The sequence below is a fragment of the Crocodylus porosus genome, unplaced genomic scaffold (assembly GCF_001723895.1).
Source record: "Crocodylus porosus isolate Cpor-Errol unplaced genomic scaffold, CroPor_comp1, whole genome shotgun sequence".
NCBI lineage: Eukaryota > Metazoa > Chordata > Crocodylia > Crocodylidae > Crocodylus > Crocodylus porosus.
Window position 1 is genome coordinate 105,693,126 of NW_017728906.1, and position 18,690 is coordinate 105,711,815.

The 18,690-nt window shown below is 40.8% G+C and overlaps 1 protein-coding gene across 1 annotated transcript in view; it reads right to left on the reverse strand.

Moving 5' to 3' along the window:
• The window catches only part of UBAC2 (UBA domain containing 2), a 144,006-nt gene that overhangs the window by 33,842 nt on the left and 91,474 nt on the right, over window positions 1-18,690 (reverse strand). Inside the window, exon 7 of the mRNA XM_019528490.1 lies at window positions 6,783-7,028. Within this exon, the coding sequence (XP_019384035.1) occupies window positions 6,783-7,028 (246 nt within the window). The remainder of the gene's footprint in view (window positions 1-6,782; window positions 7,029-18,690) is intronic.

Here is an 18,690-nt window from a genome sequence, read left to right on the forward strand (position 1 = left end):
ATGCAAGAAGCAAGGGTTTTTTGGGAAATATCTTTTATGGCATCTATTTGTAAATGAGGAAGAAATGCTAAACAAGCTTTTGGGCAATGTTTTCAAGCTGCAGGCCAGAACAATCCAGCTCTGGACTGATGCAGGTGGGCTTTGGTGGTGCATCAGCAGTTGGGGCTTTCCCTGTGTCTCCCCCAAAGCCACACAGGTGGGAGCTGCCCAACACTGCTGCTGCTTCTCCCAGCCCCTGCCTGCAGTGCAAGCAGTAGCAGCTTCTAGGTCTCTGGTCCCAGCACAGCAATTTCCAGCTAAGAGCTGCATTTGCACTGCCCTCCCAGCCTGTGGCTGTGCAGGTCATTTCCAATGGCTACACAGACCTTATCTTGCCAACCCCTGGCATAAAGCATCACTTGCTGCTTTGCACATTCCTGTATTATCATGTCTACAAAAACATTCCAATGCTAATCTCATTGAGTAATCTCAAGCCTCAATTGGAGGGTACCTGATAAGACTGACAAGGGTTAAAGTTTCAGGTAGGCAAGTGGAAATGCTGCAGAACAATGACAATGGTGAACTTCCATTAAGTGCCACTGGTAATAAAAGCAAATATCACAAAATGACAAGCAAGAACAAAATTGGTGTTATTTTCTTTTTCTGAGAATATGATAGGGAAAAAGAGGAAAGATGAGTCATGAACAACTCAAGAAAAGTCATCAGAGAGGCAGGTGAACTCTCAAGAACTGATATATACACACCTAGTTAGTCTGCTGTAAGCTAAGAACCAGAAAAGACATTATATTTCAGGACCAGAAGAGACTCAAATGGAAAAGCCAAATCACTAATAGGGACAATCAAGGGTCAGGGTGACAAATCGGGAGACCTTGGAGACAACTTCCTGGAGTGGAGTGTGGAAAGAGGATGACAAAAGCAGCAACTGATCGTTGTCCAGACAAAGTTAATCATTTCAGTAGATGTACTGCAATTTGAGAAAGAAAAGCCATACCTAGAAGCCACACAACTCACAGACTGTCCAAAAGAGAGATCACACCAAGAAAACAAGAAACAGATTAAGTTTGAATTGAAAAAATGTGCCAGCAGCATGTTTATCAGGTGGTTGGAAATAGATTCCTTATATCTGAATCCTAAAGGGCATATATTTTAAACTGTTAATGTTATGAGAGTAACAGAGAAGATACAAATGATTTTAAAAGGGTTTGCATTAATTGCAATTTGCATAGCTTCAGTCATAAGGATATAATATGGGAGGATGGATATGGGTATAACACCTGTTATTTACTAATTGGGAATGCTTTTACACAAATTCATGAGCAGGAGTATGTGGAACAACTCCTGCTGTAAACATTTAAACTTGAAACCCAATGTCTACAAATGCCGAAGGAAAGAATAATCGAAGATATGGTAGCGAACAGAAAATGGGAAACATACAATGTGGTTTGATTCAAGGAAGATTCTGTGTCAGTCAAATTTAATACAATAAAGTGGCAGTCTACTTGGATAAGGGCAATGCAATGGACTTAATTTATTAAGTTTTGAACAAAGCTTTTAAGATTGTGCCTCATGGGAAATTGCTGTCCAGTCTGACTTCTGCCTATTTGAATAAACAGGTGAAAAATGCCTCCTAGCTAATCTAATGTTTTCACATTTTGATTAAAATGATGACTGTTAGAATCAAGCACATAACAGGCCAGGCATGCCAATCTCAGTGGTATACCCACAACTTTTATATTTAGCAACCTTGGAGTAGTAAAGGTCTTTATAGAAAGAAAGTGGTATTAGAAGAGAAAAAAAATCATATGGGAAAATGCTGTCCATTAGTGAGATATAACAGGGTAGAATTGTGAAGGAGAAAATGAGGAAGTTTAAAAATAAGCAAAGCAAGTGCACCTGGAAGAATCTGGCAAGGGCATGAGACACATGTATGATGCCTGAAGTGGGCATAAGGGAAGCCAGAATGTGGACAAGATATTTGCTTCTGTGGGGCTTAAGTCTGCTTTCAGAAATTATGCAGAGAATAAAACACCAATACTTCATAATATCCTCATGGTGCTGGGAAGGAAAGAAAGCAAACGCATTTTTCATGCATTACATAATTTCACCAATGGCTGGTATTACCAAGGGACAAAAACACAAACAGAAGTTGCTGCACTGTACTCACAGAGGAAATAAGTGCCTAGCAATCAGCACAGATATTAAATACTGTATCCATAGTAACTAGAAACCAAGACAAAACTAATCATCATCTAATCACCCCACAGTATCCAAGAGAAATAACAACACAAGAGAAAAACCCATTTCAAACGACCAAAGTATGAACCAAGCCTTCATTATTCAGATAGAATCAATCACTGTTTATCTAATAATTCAAAAGTATTACTTTGTAACCCCACTGATGATTTGAGCTCAAATCCTACTATGGATCCAGTTTACTGCTCCAAATATGTAAGTCCCCACCAATGTAAAGCCTCTTCTAGTAATTTCATTTCACCCCATGGTAATCTGATTTGAGGCCTGACAAGCTAGAGAAAGGCAAGGGAAATGGATGTTTTCATGGAATGACTGGCCAGTGAAAATAATTGTTTCTATGGAAAAATGCTACAAGAAAATCCTACTTTGGGAAACATGATCAAAGAAGCCACTGAAGAGTACAGGAAAATAGTATAAAGATTTAAGAAAATCCTTTCCATTCCAGTACATTGGCATAATACAAGTATTTTGCCAGACTTTTTTCCAGTCCCTTCTGCTATGATGTTCTCCCTTTATAGTTCCTCCAGTCTAGTTTCCAATGTTTTGGTCTCCCTTTTCTCTTATATTTTTCTTCAGACTATTTAATTGTGGCCTTCAAGTGATTATTCCTTAGTCTTTATTCTCACTTTATTACCCTGTTTGCTATATTTGCTGTGGTAAATTTTCTCTTTGCCTTTAGGTTATTATCATTTGAGATATGTCATACTGAAAGAAAAAAGACTTGAAAGTTGAGTTCCCTCTTAAATCTTCTCCTTGAAGCTCTTTTCCCATCTAATTTGCAGTCATCTTGTGTTGGCTGTCTCCCAACTTGTCAGGTTCCTAATCTTATGAATTGCTTATAGAGACTGAAGGGTAGCTCTGCTAGGAAAGTGACTATCAAAATTGGTGACTGCTTAATGGCTAAATCATAGAGCTGCCTGCTCAGATGGTAAAAGGAATACAGGGTGCATAAGAAAACTTCCTTAATCTTATTACATTGGTTCATTTTCCCTCTATTTCATGCACTCGGAAAGAAGCAGAAAACACAGAATGCTGTGCACCCACCTCTAACAGTTGGGTAGGCAGGATCAGGAAGAAAATAAATTATTTACGCCATCTCTCTAGCATATTTGTTAGGACAGTCAGGCTGGCACATGGAATGTCTATGGTGCAATAGGCACAGACCTCTTCAAAATTTACTTTCTTTTCTGAAGTTTTTGTAGATTAATTCCATTACCTTCTTTTCACTCCCTTGCTATGCATTCATAAGTCAGTAATAAGCAGGCATCCAGGTTTTTTGTTTGCCACAGAACAACATGGATTTTCTGCTTCAAGGAGAAAAACATGGGAAACTATGCATTTCCTCTTGCAGGCTGGCAGAGTTCCAGCTTAAAAGCACTGCTTGGGCCTAGGACACAGCAGGACACAGGGGGTGCCACATGCATAAGCGCACATGGCAGCCAGGCAGTGCAGTAGAGAGCAACTCCTGCAGTTCCCTCCAGGTAAGTCTATGGGGGGGGGGGGAGCAAACACAGACGGGGGAGGGCACAGGCAATGTGGGGGGGGACACAGGTGATGCAGCAGGGAAGTGGGGAGGGCACAGGCCATGCATGTAGAGTGGGGGTGGGGATCACATGTCCCCCCGAGATTTCTGCACCCCTATAGTGGGGTGCTGGGCTGAATCCTGGCCAGACCAGCTCTGATCAGGAGCCACCTCCAGAGCCCAGGGGGCAGGACCTCACATGGGAGGGAGCACAGCACTGGCATAGCCGCCAAGGCACCCCCTACCCACCCTGCAGCAGCGGGGGGTACATCTCTGTGCTGCCACCACACCTTACCTTAGCAGCCATGGAAGCATGGTCCTCCCATGCCAGGTCCTGCCCACTGGGTTGCAGAGGTGGCTCTTGCTTGGAGCTGGTCCAGCCCAGTTGCAGCCCCACACCCTGTTATGGGTACAGAAATTGGGGAGGGGCACATGGTCCTCGATGTGTTGCCTGTGCCCACCCCCTCCTTCCCCACACACCCACCCCCTTCTTCACAGACTGGGGTTCTATGGCCAGGGATGGGGGGGGGCAGCAGGTTGGGAATGAGGGAGCACTAGCAGGGCTGTGGGTTAGGAGTGAGGAGCAGTGGCAATGCCAGGGGCTGTAGATCATGGAGGAGGGGCACTGATAGGGTCAGGGGACTGTGGCTTGGGAATGAGGGGCAATGGCACGGGTAGGGGCAGGGCACCAGCATATATGGGCTGCTAAGTGCCACAATGCAAGGGGGGAGGTGGGGAGACAGCTGCAGATGGAGCCATGTCCTGGTGAGCAAAGGAGATAGGGGCAGCTCTGATTTTCCATGATTAAAAAAACACCAAAATCAAAAGCCAAAATATAGTGGTATTTAGAATTTATGTTTATTATAATGATCGAGCACTGGTAGGCTTCCAAGTGCATTAAAATTGTAAGTATATCAATAAAACATTGTGTTCAACTGATACCTACAAATATAGTGACATTTCACGTTAACCGTGGAAAAAAGCGGATTTTGAAATCAGAGAATGTTGGGTTTTATAAGAGAAGATGGGACTTTTAAACAGAGAAAACCAGGATCCCTGGTAATAAGGCAGCGAGTGCAGTCTTTTGCATACTGGTTTATGTTTCACCTGTATTGTGAGGTGTTAAGCTCAATGCCTTAATGCCTTCAATTAAATAAAGTGCTCCAATAACATGGTAATGTGAGTAGTACTGGAGCTTGATACTAGTAACGTAGGGCTCTTTTATTATTTTAAACCTTTTCAGAATCTATTTTTGGCATGCACTGAATTATACAATGCTATAAATAGCTACAATACTATTTATCTAATCATTCAAAAAGTATTACTTTGTAACACTGCTGATGATTTGAACTCAAATCCTACTGCGGACTCAGTTTACTGCTCCAAATACATAAGTCCCCACCAAAGTAAAACCTGTTCTAGTAATTTGATTTCACCTTATGGTAATCTAATTTGATCAATGCATTCAATCTGATGTAATCCATACATCCTTTGATTACAGAAAATTGTTCTTAGGAAGAGGATACTCAGGGAAGATAAAAAATAAAAACATCAGTTTTTATCTGAGAGAAGAGGGGAAAGTTAACCTTTTTTTCTCCTATTATTTTGAAATTTTTAAAGCATTCTGGAGTATTTAGGTCTTTTATTCTTCCTTCACAAGCCTAGCTGCCCACAGCAGTTTGCAGCCTAACAGCCACTTCCAATTCAACAGCTATATTTGGGGTACTTAAGTTTCCAGTTTAGTTTTTACAACAGAAGTAGGTTACAATGACTGGTAGAAAAGCAGAGAGAAGGCACATTTTCACTCCCGAAGCTGCACAATGATGAACTATTTAATAATTTTTAAGGGAAGCAAATTAAAGGTGAACAGGACTATGTTGTCATAAAGATAATACCAGTAGGGTCCACTGGTACATACTTAAATTGCAAGACCACACAGAAGCTTGTGCTGTCATATCTTCACTTTAAAGTTCCGCATTGCCATTTTTCAGTGCAGAGACGCTGATACACGTAACACTGGAGTCTGTTGGAGCACAGCGATTATCACACTCCAGCAGACATGATTAATCAAATCTGCTCTGACACACTGCAATTACAGTGTGTTGGAGCTGCCTCCCTGCATGTGTATAGGAGCCCCTAGACATAATTCACAAGATAAACCTTGAGATCTGGAATAAGAATCGATAGTATCAAAAACATTCTGGTGTACTGTGGTCTTTCTGAGTTCTTTGCTATAGAAGAATTGTTCTATTATTTTTCTTCAGTCAAAAAAGGAGTGAAAGCTAAGAGCTCGCATTTTTCAACAGATGCCTTGAGCCTAAAAAGGCTGAGAACCACTGATCTACAGTTTAAAAAACAAACAAATAGAGATCACTTCATTTATTTTACTGTCTTACAATGCCAAGTATGCTCACACCTGCACCTGTCCATTCCATCACAACAGAAAAATAAAAGAGGCTCTAGTGGTCTAATCAAAAGGAAAATCAAATATACAAAAATGAAAAGCAGTAACAAAAAAGCATTGTGGTTGGCCTCTATATGTAAGAAAGAGAAAGAAAGGTTTTTGCACTTTTATAAGGAAACCTCTGTTAAAAAAAAAAGAGGGAAAAATGCCTACTAGACATTAGGACATCCCAAATTTAAAATTAAGCTGAGTTAAACTGTGGTTCTATCACTGATCCTGCACCTTGGTAAATCATTTAACTTCTCAGCCTTGGTCTGATGGTAGTAAAAAAAAATAAAACACCTCCTCACCTCATCTACTTACAGGTGGTTTAGTTCATATCTTGTAAAATGTTTTAAACATAAAAAGCCTGATGTCCATGATCACTACTGTTAAAGCAGTCTATGAGAATGTAATCATATAATTCCAACAGAGAAACACTAAATACCTGCAATAACTATACTTTATTTAATACACGGGGACAAGAAATTATGATTAAGCAATAAAGGCATAATAGCCATTACTCAATAGTTATACTCCTTATGACAGATCATTTATCTATACCTGCTGTTGTCTTTGCCGCCTCATCTGTGCAAACTGAGACAGCATTATCTGACGATCCAGTAATTCCATTGTCTGCTGTCTCTGGATGTCTACTGTTGCTCCCATTCCTACTCGAATCTCACTGGATGGTTCCGCAGTTGAGAAAATTGGTTCAAGAGTCCAAGAAAATACCTTTGCTACCCAACTGGGTATACAAATTACTCGATGAACTTTTAACACACTACTGTTGTAGCAGATCCCAGAAATCTGAAAAAAAGTATTAAGAGGGAAATAAAAACAAAACATTTTTAACTGGCTATCAAATAGAAGTTACTCCCTCATTTCTTAACACAAACTTCCTCTGGCATATACAACCAGAGTCTTTGGGAGAGAATCAAGGAAACAGCAAGGGATTTCTTTGACAGCTATGATTTTTAAAAGTATTTCAGTTACATTATTTGTAGTTTAGATACATTTCTAGTTTCTTTGCTTCGGAGTCAAATCAAATATCATTAAACAGAGTGACTTAACTATAGGCAAAATCTGAATGAATGAAAAATAAAACCCTCTATTTCTGGTGAAACAAATAGTTTTTCATTCCACAAGCAATTAGCCATAAGAATGCCGTGAGAAAAAAGCACAAGTAAAGAGAAAACTGTAAATATGACAATAGCAGTGCTCATGTAAAAGAAATAAAACACCACCACTAAAGAAAAAGAACCACTCCATATTCAGGTAACCTTTAAATATCTATTAGAATTTCACTAACAGCTGCAAGAAAATGTAGAGATGTATTGATGCAAATAAACCAGGAGAAAGTATATAAATCAACTCAAACCAAGTTACTTCTTATTCAAACCAATTCCTTGAGTGAATCAATGAAAATGTACTGCTGTTCTGGTTGGGAAAAGTTCCCATTAATTATAATAATCACTTGTAATGAAAGGTTCAGAGTGGCTATGTTATGTATATAATATCTATATATACCATATGTACAAGAACCCTAAATTAAAAATGACATGTCTAATCCAGCCATTTGTGACTTTTTTACAATATTTTGCAGGAAATGGAAAAGAGAAAAGAGGTAGGGAGTAAACTAGGAGGCGAATACAGGAGCTACATAGCATAGTTTCCTTACCGGTATAGTAGAACTGTCTTCATCTGAACTTTCCTTTAACCAAAAAAGGTTTTGATTTGGTTCCAAAGAAAAACAATAGCTGTGAATTGAGTGGGGAGCTTCTATGTTCTATCTAAAATATTTCTCCCATCTCAAATAAAAAAGCTTTAACAGGAGACTGTAAACCTCCGCCAGAAACTTGTCCATGTCAACTGGAGACTAGTCTATGGCTACAAACCAAGGACATAGGTTTGACATTTCCCATGACTCTCCAGAATATCTGGTAGGTACTATAATGAGTGCACATCCATATTTTGTAAAAAAAAAGTTACTGCCTTAAAACTGAACATTCTTAAATCAGGTCAGTGGATAAAAGCACAACATTTTTATTAGCCACAAAACAAAAAAACAAACCAAGCGAGGACAGGAAAATCTACATGAAAATGAACATGTGACAAATCCTAGAGTGTGATTAAAAGTATTGGTGTTAACCACAAACAGAATCATGCACATCAGGTTCAAAGAGCAGAGAAATAGGAGTACCTGCACCTCTGGTATCTTAATTCTTGTTTGTTCCAGAAGATGTAGAGTCAACAAGCAAGACTGGCAAGAACTGTCCTGATGAAAGTTTTACCATATTTTCCTTTTAGACCTTTTTAGACCACAGCCTATCAGAGGAATCTTTATAAAGACAGTAAAGTATATAGTAGGGGAAACTCCAGGCAAGTGGAGGGCTGGTGAAAGAGGTACGTAATATCACTTTCAAGCCCGCAATACACTGCTTAGTAGTTATAACAAGTAAAGGAAGAATTTTCTTCAAAGCAATGAGACCACAGTTAAGCAACTTCGAAGTTATTCAAAAGCTTAAATGGGCAGAAGAATGTATGCAACTGAAAAAAGTTGTTTAAATGCACACATTTTAAATTCCTCTAACCACTTCCATATCTGTTGTTCTATTTGGTTTTTAGCGTCAACTTATGTCCCCTGTGATTTATTAGCATGGTAACAGACACCGTCTATTAATACCGCAGTCTGTCTTATGACATTTTCACTAAGTCTAATCTGAGGAAAAGTTTACCTATTTGCATATTTCCAAAAAGCCTTTGATGAGTGGAATTATATATAAATATCTTGTGATTCAGTTAGGTTTGGAGTCATATGCACACTTTAATGTCAAGTATTTCTGAAGAACTTCCTTTCCAGCTAGGTCACACAAACTACCATTTTAAAAACAAGAGCTGAACAGAGACATAGAAATTCAGTTACTTTATATTAATATTCAGTGATCAAGGTATAGGTATAGGTTTAATGTCAGATCCATTTAATTGTTAAAAGGCTATTCCCAAAAACCTATGAATAGTCAGGCCCTTACAACTTTTAAAAAAAGCAAAGTCTCTGTGCAATAACTTTTTAGAAAAATTCACTTCACTAAGAGTAAGAAGTATGACATATTTTGGATTTTAAGCTGAATTTATGTATTCAGATTTAGTTTTTGAAGTTTGAACATAAAAAATAACAGCGTTTTCCAGCATAAATTTAAGATTAAACCCGTCCAGGAGCAAATGACCCTTTGCATGTTACAAGGTTGTGGCACTCACAAGTTTCTTATATTTGTATTTTAACAGGTAGTCTTTAACATAAATGCTTTCTGCTCTGCCAAAAAAAGGTCAAAGTGTTGTCCTCTTCAAAGCACTGCACCCTTAAGAAAAAGGAAGCTGTGGTTTTTCTTGTTTGTTTGGTAAACCAAACAAAAAAATTCTATGACAAACCACTGCACAGTAGAAAAAAAACATATGGTTCTTTTATTAACTGAAACATTTAACATACAACAATTTGCATGCAATTCATTAAGGAAAGGAAAACCAGGGAAAAAAGTAGGTCAATTGATATGTTCACCTTTAGTGGTTTGTGGACAAATAGATTCAAAGAGATTAAGACCAGACAATACTATTAGATGATCTAGTCTGATCACTGGTATAACATAAGCAGATGTATTTCACCTTACATTAAGTCTAATAATTTGTTTGATTAAAGCATATCTTCTAGAAGGCTGTCCAGACACCAAGAGAAGAAAATCCACCATTTCCTTTGGTAGTTCAACAGTTAAATGACCAGAATTGTAAAAAAGGTTAGAATGTAGGTACAATTTTAATTTTTCTGGCTTCAATGCTAAATACTAGTTCTTATTAAACCTTTTTCTCCGTTAGACACTTTTCTCCACTAGTACCAAGTATTTTCTCTTTGTAAAGGTACTTACCATATTTACTTGAATACAAGACACCCCCCCAATAATTAGATTCTACATATGGAAAATGTATACATTTGTTATCATTTTCCAGGTATAGAATCTAATTATTGGAGGTTTATCTAGAATTTGTTCTCCTCCCACTGCTATAGCAGGGAAGGTAAATCTGGTGGGTCAGGTAGTCCACTTGCCCTTCCACCCCTCCCCACCACAGCTTTTCCCCTGTAGGCCTTTCCTTACTATCAGGTCCTGCTTTCCCTGAGCATATGGAAGTAACAAGCAAATTTGAAAAGACTGACCTAGAAAGAAACATACCAGCAGTATGCAGCTTTAGCTCAGGTACCCCATAACACACTTTTAAGCAGTACTTTTGTACCTAACTGAATATATTAAAATCTATTTTTATATCTTTTTCAAGGCCAAATTAGTTCCAAATCCAATTGGGCAAAGCCTAAGAGTTGAGCTCTAAAATCTGACTAAACAGAGCTGAATTGTCAAGTCTGTATGGCTCTACCACCATCTTCCCTCCCAGAGCCATTTGTGTTAAGTTTCAAATATACTCCCCAGATCTGAGTAGGCATCCTATGTGCAAGCCTGAAGCCTGGAGCTCTTAGGACTCAGGTGCCCCTTGTCTCCATTGATCTTAGCCAAAAGACCATGACGCCTTTAGCTATATAAGTTGCGTGTATATACATGTATATTACTTTTCCTATGAATGACACTAGTACAAAGCCAAAAGGCTCATAGTTTATTGTAAAGTTCATTGGGCTAGGCCCCAGCAAAGACAATAGCATTTGACCTGATCATGACCCCACAGCTCAACACTGATCATTATATTTGTATACTCCAGATACCACCAACAAAGCATCTACATGCTAATAAGCTCCTCACCCATGACTGGAACCAGGTGCTTTTGTCACAATTCCTGGCATCCACGAAAAAATTATATGCAGATGAGTCTCATGGCAAATTGGTCTGGCTCCACCTCATGGAGGACAGGGCCACACTAATCATATGTGATAGGTTGAGAGAGGGGTCAACAGAGGGATTCTGGGCAGCTGTTTGAGCTGTTTGAATCATCATTCAGTGATGTTGGCCAGACATTTAAGGCTGGTTAAAAACCAGGACACAATGAAAATGGGAAAGAAAAGTGCAGTTCAGCTGTGAAAGTGAAGAGGAAGTTGAAATGTATTCAATATAGTGGCTCATCATGACTTTTGAGAGTCAGTGCTGAAGGGGACTGAGCACAATGGGCACTACTAAGTATCTTATTCAGATGGGCTGCACTAAAGAGTGAAAGGACTGGGAAAACTGGTGAGGGAGCTGGGAGGTGGGGAAAGGGAACAGGGAGGGTGGAGGGCACTGAGGTGGTCGTTTGCATAATTGTGACAGTTAAAGATGATGGTGATTGGCAAGCAGACATATTGTGCAGTTTTGTAACAGGAATGAGTTTTGTAACTGTAAAGGTATGTTTTGGACTGTCCAAGCTGTTACAAGACAAGCTGGTAAAGGTATAGAGGAGAGGGGGGTTATAGATGTATATTTTTTGCCAAAAAAAAAAATCAGCATTTTTGGCACCAGGGAAGGGTGTCAGAGCTTGCTCCAGCCTCTTGCAGTACTGGCCTGGTATTGCAGTACCTCTAGGCCTGGTGTTTGTTCCCTCCTGGGGAAGCAACTGCCCTTCTTAAGGGCCATAAAAAGTCTCCCATCAGCATTTTTGGCACCAGAGGAGCAGGTTGTAGCTTCTTTTGGCCTCTCTGAGTGCTAGCCTGGTATTGCAGTACCTCCATGCCAGTGCCTGTTCCCTCCTAGAGGAACAACTTCCTTTTTTCTAAGGGCTACACAAAAAAGTTCCCATCAGTAAGTATGCCCCATATGGGCTATGCATTTTATAGTCATACTCACCATTGGCTTTACATGCCAATTTGGCAGCAGCTTAATGATAGATAATGTATTTAGCGAGGTTTGCGTATCTGATAAATGCAAGATAAATGGCTTTTCCCCACATGTTGACTGGGGAAAAACCTTATATTTGAGTAAACAATTCTTATATATTTCCTTCCTTTCCTCCCAACCCTTATACTCACTGTTATTAAAAAACTTCCCAGTCAAATGAACGTGCTGTCTTTGGACTCTGTGGCCACAGTCACATATACAGGGACATGCAGTTTGTGGTGCCATAAACTTCATGCCTTGCATGTTAAACTATGTGCCACACTGCTAATCTGCAGCACAGGGGCTTAATTTGCTACCAGGATTTCCCAGTAGAAAAAAAAAGGGGCATGATAAAAAAAAAAAGCCTGGCAAAGCATGAAAAAGTAGTGTGCATCCAGACACACATACAGACAAGGGAGAAAGCAGCCCAGGGCTCCTGCCTTCCTGTTCCTCCATCTCCATGCACTTGCAGAGCCCCCACCCTGAGGCACACTGTACCCCAGCCAGCTATGGAGCAGCTGGCTGTGGCACAGTGTACCTTGAGATGGAGGAGTATGCAGCCCATGGCTGGCTGCTCCCCTGTCTCCACATGCCTCTACAGCAGACCCACCCCTCCTCTTCCCCTGTGCTGAGTTTTCCCCATCTCCACGTGCCACTCCCTAACTGGCTGGGTCGCAGGGTGCCTCAGTGTGGGGGCTGCCTTCTGGCTAGCCTCACACTGAGGCACCCTGTACCCCAGCCATTTTCTCTCCCCCTGCCCAGCAACACATACACCCTGGCCAGAAGTGAGGAGTAGCTTGACACAGCAGTTTACCTGAAGCAGGACAACTTGTCTCTCACCAAAGCCCATGGGCAAGAGCTAGTGATATGGCACAAAGTAGTACCACAAATTTGTGTTGGTACTATTTGTGCCACTGCAAGCACACACCTCTGGTTGTCTGGGCGCGACCCATCAGTGATACTCCTGCATTATCAGGTAGAATCACTACTGGAAGATCTGACTCAACCTGTCTGCACGATGAGGAATGAATGCACTGATTCTCTATATACTCAGTACATTCCTAATCCGCATTTAAGACCATAAGTGGAAGATCCTCCAAGACAGTGGGGGTGAACCTTTGTAGCAGGTGTGGTACAAATTAATTTTGTACCCTTCCCAAGTGACAATCTTTTTCCCTTCCTCTGCCCAATCTGTTGCTCACCTTTCTGCTTCTTTCCCTACATGCCAGCTTGTTGCCTGTCCCCTCCCTAAACTGCCACATGCCACAACCAAAGGCTACCTGTGACACTTGCAGCACCTATGCTGCAAGTTTGCTAGTTACTTCTGTTCTAAGACAAAGCAGAACATGATCAACAAACCACATGCTCATGACTCCCTTACATAAAAACCTGTGATCTGTTTAACATAAGCTTTCTCAATTTCATATTTAGAAGGATAGATTTTTCCTTTCCTTTCAGTTTTTTGGATCCAACTACAGCAATGCCTTGGTTACTATATTGTTTCCTTGTAAGGAAGAGTGTACGTACTAGAGATTTTTTGGTAGTGTTAAAAGTGATGTTGTAGTCATGATGGTCCAGGAATTATGAAAGAAGCAAGGATTTTTTAGAGTGTTATCTTTTATTAGATCAACTATACAGCTGGGATATAATTAGACAAGCTTTTGAATGCAAGACATTTTATTTCTTAGGGTAGTTACTAGTTATCTTTTATTGGACCAACTTTGACTTGAGGAAGAACATCTTATATTCAAAAGCTTGTCTATATCCCAGCTACAGAGTTGGCCCAATAAAAAGATATCTCCCTAAGAAATCCCTGCCTCTCACATAAAGGACAGACACACACATACGATAGTAGGAGCACATTTTTTCACAGAACTATTCCTTTTCTAACCTCATTATTTTTGTGCACAAGGGAAATCTATCAAACACCTTTAAAAGGCAAACTTGGGAACAAAAATTCCTAAGTTGGCTGGACACTATTGGTGTTCAGTCTTTGGTTCCTAATGATTTTATGACTCATTATAATCTACCCGATTCCTGAAATGCTTCCTACACACTTTAGGTGATAACAATTCTCCTTCCTTTTGATAGGTCTTGATCTCTCAGTAATCGAGCTTTTTTTCTTCCATTAATTGTTTGCCTGATACTCCTGGGCATTTCTTCCACCTCCAATTTTACAGCTTTACCTACTGTCCTTAACAATCACTGTGCTTACTTTCCTCCTTAGACCCAAAGAAAAATGCTTTGATTATCCCAAATATACAGTTGGTCCAATAAAAAAAAAATATCACCCCACACCTTTCATTTTCTCCAAAATCAACTGTTTTAATAGTTTTATACCTTTCTCTCACATGCCATTCCTGTTTCCAGGTGTTCTGTTTCAACCAATATTCTATTTAATTGTTTCATTTATCTGATTTCTCTTATTCCACTAATACTTCCTTTCATACTCCATTATTTCTTACAGTTTCTCTTTTACATCTTTGTTTGAGTTCATGAAGCTAAGCAACCAGTGTACTGCTCTAACTCCCTGACAGACAATACATTCAGAAACAAGGGATCAAATGAATCATTCTTTATTGTTTAGAAAGTAGTATTGATTTAGGAAAATACTTGCATACCTGTATAACTTTAAACAAGTGAACGATCCTACTGACTTTAGCAGGAACATTCAAATGTTTAAAAGTTACACACACATGAATCAGGTTAAAAAACGCACATGCTTGACTTTAATGAGATTTTAAAAAAACAATATATTTTGGCTCTTTTCTGGTTTCTGAGACTTGGAGATGCATTTTCCTTAAACCCTACTTAAAGATGAAAGACGAGATTCTCATGTAACCTCTTAATTTGTACAGCTGACTTGAAGAAATATTGTGAAGTTTATGATACATTTAAGAGAGTTGGCAACACTGCATATAAGCATTAAGTATTCTCCTGAATAAGGGCCACTAAGGAGACAAGCCAAAAAAGGGTTAGTATGGTACACAGTTCCATGGTAGCCTATTTTAAATTCTTCCATCAGGTAAAATGAATCTTAGCATCAGACCTTTAACTATAAATCATAACATCCGCACTCTGCTCCATCCGTACGGTATAAATGAAATATACTTGCATCAGTTTTCATTGTATTATACATAGCAATGTGCAATACTATTTAACTTTGGAAAAAAAAGAGTTCTATTCTGCTTAGACAAAGCTAGGGCCCATGGAGACATGAGTGTGCCTGGTAAGTGCTGGCAGGGCTCAGTATAGGGATCTGACTAAGTTAAATTAGGGATAACACTGATTAAGATCTCTCCAGGACTCTGGGGCAGTAATCCACCATACTAAAACATTTTCATCAAGACAGAGTGTAGGTGACACACTGTGGGGGAAAATAGAAGGGCTGGAGTTGGACAGGATTAGTGTGACCAGCAGGGGCGCCACAGCCACCCTACCACTCCTGCTACAAAAAGACATAGAAAAAAGGGAAAAGCCAGAAGGCTGGAGAGCTTCAAAGGACAGGGTAACTGTGTTCATTTGTACAATATGAATGGGAGTGACAAATGCCCACTGTTCACAATTGGGAAGCCAACACATCCAAGATACTTTCTGAAGGACATTATTAAGCTGCTTGTCAGTTATAACTGTTCAGAAAATGCCTGAATGACAAGTGACTTGATCATCCACTAGATGAACAAATGACATTATCAGTTTAGTATCTAGAACACAGATTCTCTATCAGGGTACCCTGGGGGCAATGGGCAAATCTAATATTTTGAAAAGGTGGGTGCAGATGATGTGGCAAATCTATAGATGAGCTATGTTGTATTCCTCTTGTTATTTAGGAATGGAATGACATAAAGCCAAAAAATGATATGAAAGAGTCTAATGAATAAATGATGTTCCACTTCCTGCAACATGACCAAAAAGGACTTTGTAACTTCCAGGGCCTAGGATGAGGACTTTTTCCTGTAAGAAAGCCAAACCAAGAGAAAATACTCAGCACTTCAAATGCTGCAAGACCTGAGAAATGAGCTTGAGTCAAAAAACAATGTTGCACTATGGCAATAATGTTACTACCAACAAGTATCTACTATGGTAAAAATGTAGCTAGAACTCCATTCAGAAGGGAACTTTCTTACCTTCATTTCGCTTTTCCTTCCTGGTTCTCTTTCCTTTCTGGCTCAAGTAAAAGATCACAATTATCATGTTTGGCAGGAATATGAGCACTGTCTAGTCATAAAGGCACCGCATATAGGTGTCCAATGCCAGAATCTAGGATTATTTAGGATCAACAGTTATGAAAGTGCAGAATTTGGCAAAGGCAACATGAAAAAAACAAATTTCAAAAGAATCCTCCCACGCTGGTTAAGTATTAAATGTTCAAGAGCCAGTAGGGCACCAAAGGTCCAGTTTGTTGACACCTATTGGAGCACTTGAAAAAAGTATTAGGTAAAGAGATGAAGGGGATAAAAAGGGTGCCAACACCCTCTCAAGTCTGAGGACTTAGGAAAGAAGAATTTTTCCAAGCCCAAACTAAAAAGCATGACAAGAAAAGAGGGTAAAATAGAAATAAGATACAGTAAGATGCATAATAACAAGGGGGTCAAGAAGTTAATGCTATAAGCACCTGGCCACAGCAGCAAGCTAATTAAAGTGCCATGTACCATCAACATATTTGAGAAAATAAGGACAAGGAATTGTACATAGCTTTTACCTCATCAGTGTGTGTATGTGTGTGTGGCGGGGGGAAGAATGGGGATTGAGTGGAAAGAAGGGAAGGGGAAAAGATTCAGAGATGTGAGACTGTAACACACACTATGGCCACTGCTAAGGCAAAAATGTCTTCAGTTTCAGCCAAAGGGTTGAGCATACACACAGTAACAACGTCACTGGACACAGCCTCAAATCTGGAGTCTCAGTCCAACAGCACAACTGCTCATTCCAGGCTGCCACCCTCTGGTTAGCCACCCAGGCTGGTCAAAACTGGTGTAAAACCTTCAACAAAACCTAACCCTCCACCCCCACACCCTGTCACCAGAGCAGCAGGCTGGGGTCCATTGACCCTTTACTTCCCCCAGTATAAACCACTGAACTGGAACAGAAAATGTAGGAGCACAGCTTAACTTGATCCCAGACCACTTGCTCTTTCCTCTAGCTTCTGAGCTCTGACTCCACTCTCTACTTGATCTCCTGGCTTCTTGACTCAGCTTGCTCTCTGACTCCACTCTCTGCCTGGTCTCCAGTTTCCTGATTCAGCTCGTTTTTAGACCCCACTCTTGGACTGCCCACAACCCAGTATCAGACAATGTATATGTACACAGTTACCTGAAGAAGGTAAATCCTTATATCATAAAGTCCAAATCATAGGGTTCCAACAAACTTGAGTCTGTGTGTGTGAATTAAATTTGATTTCACCTTGTTTCCAGCTAACTCAGGGTACAAAAGGCAGCATCACAGCTTACAGACTCTGGGTACCTGGTCAGGAAAAGCCCCTCTTACCAGATAGTCCTCCAAGTAGGGGGTAGACCTCTTGCCACAGGTGGCATGTAGCCATGACCAAGAGAACCTTGGTGAAGAGAAGACTCCAAGAGTCACTGAAAAGGTGAAAGGGAGAATCTGGTACTGGAAACAGTCTTGTCCTAGCACAAACCTGAAGTATTTCCTCTGTGAGGAGTCTGGAAGTCAAGACACCTGAATAAGTCCCTCCAGCAGTGATAGTATTACAGCTGCCAAGGTTACTGTAGCAGGGCACTGAGGCGCCTGCTACTGGTGAATCAATAAGTAGGGAACCCAGCTGCTGGTTGCCAGGGTAACCAGGGGAAGGGCCTGGCTCTTATATATAACTCCCAGGCTGAGGCCAGGCAGGCAATTCCCTGCTGGCAGCCTAGCCGGAAGGAACTCTGCTGGAGTGAATATTGAGCTGGGATAAACCCCTGTGGCATGTACAAGAAACCTCAGACTGGATCTTAAACTCAAGGATTGCATCAAACTGAATGCCTTGACCTCAGGAGCCCCTTGGCTGCAGCTTCCTCCTGGCCTGGCTGGGCATCCCTGCCTGACACATGTCCCCATGGCTTCCCCACATTGTCTGTTGCCTGGAGCAGTGCAGCAGGGCCAGGAAGAGAAAAAGGAGGAGGAGACACTGGAGATGGGGGGGAGCCAATCAGTACCCGGGTGGTTGCAGTAGCAGCCCCCCAGGAACTTGTGCATGCTGCCAATGGCCAGGACCAGTGCAGTGTTGTCAGCGGCATGGGGCAGGTGTGGGTGGAAGTGCGGCATCGGCTGCCCTGGATGACAGTGGGTTGGGCTCAACCTCATGCAGAGCACCATGGGGGCAGCTGTGGGCTGGTTTGGTGGGGGGGCAGATGCACCTGTACCTGTATTGCCTGGTGAAGCTCTGCTCTGCTGTACACAACCCATATCCCACTGCCCACCTCCAGCCCTGGCCAGCTCCCTGGACCTAGTGCCTGGGCAGCCCCCCATGCACATGGGGACATCCCTGCCACCACTCGCTCACCCACTCACACACAGAGCCCACCCCAGCCACAACCCACCCCTTCACACCCACACACACAATATACAAGAGTAAAACTTTATTTTGAGCTATAATACAATTGCCTCTATATATACTACTCAAAAAAACT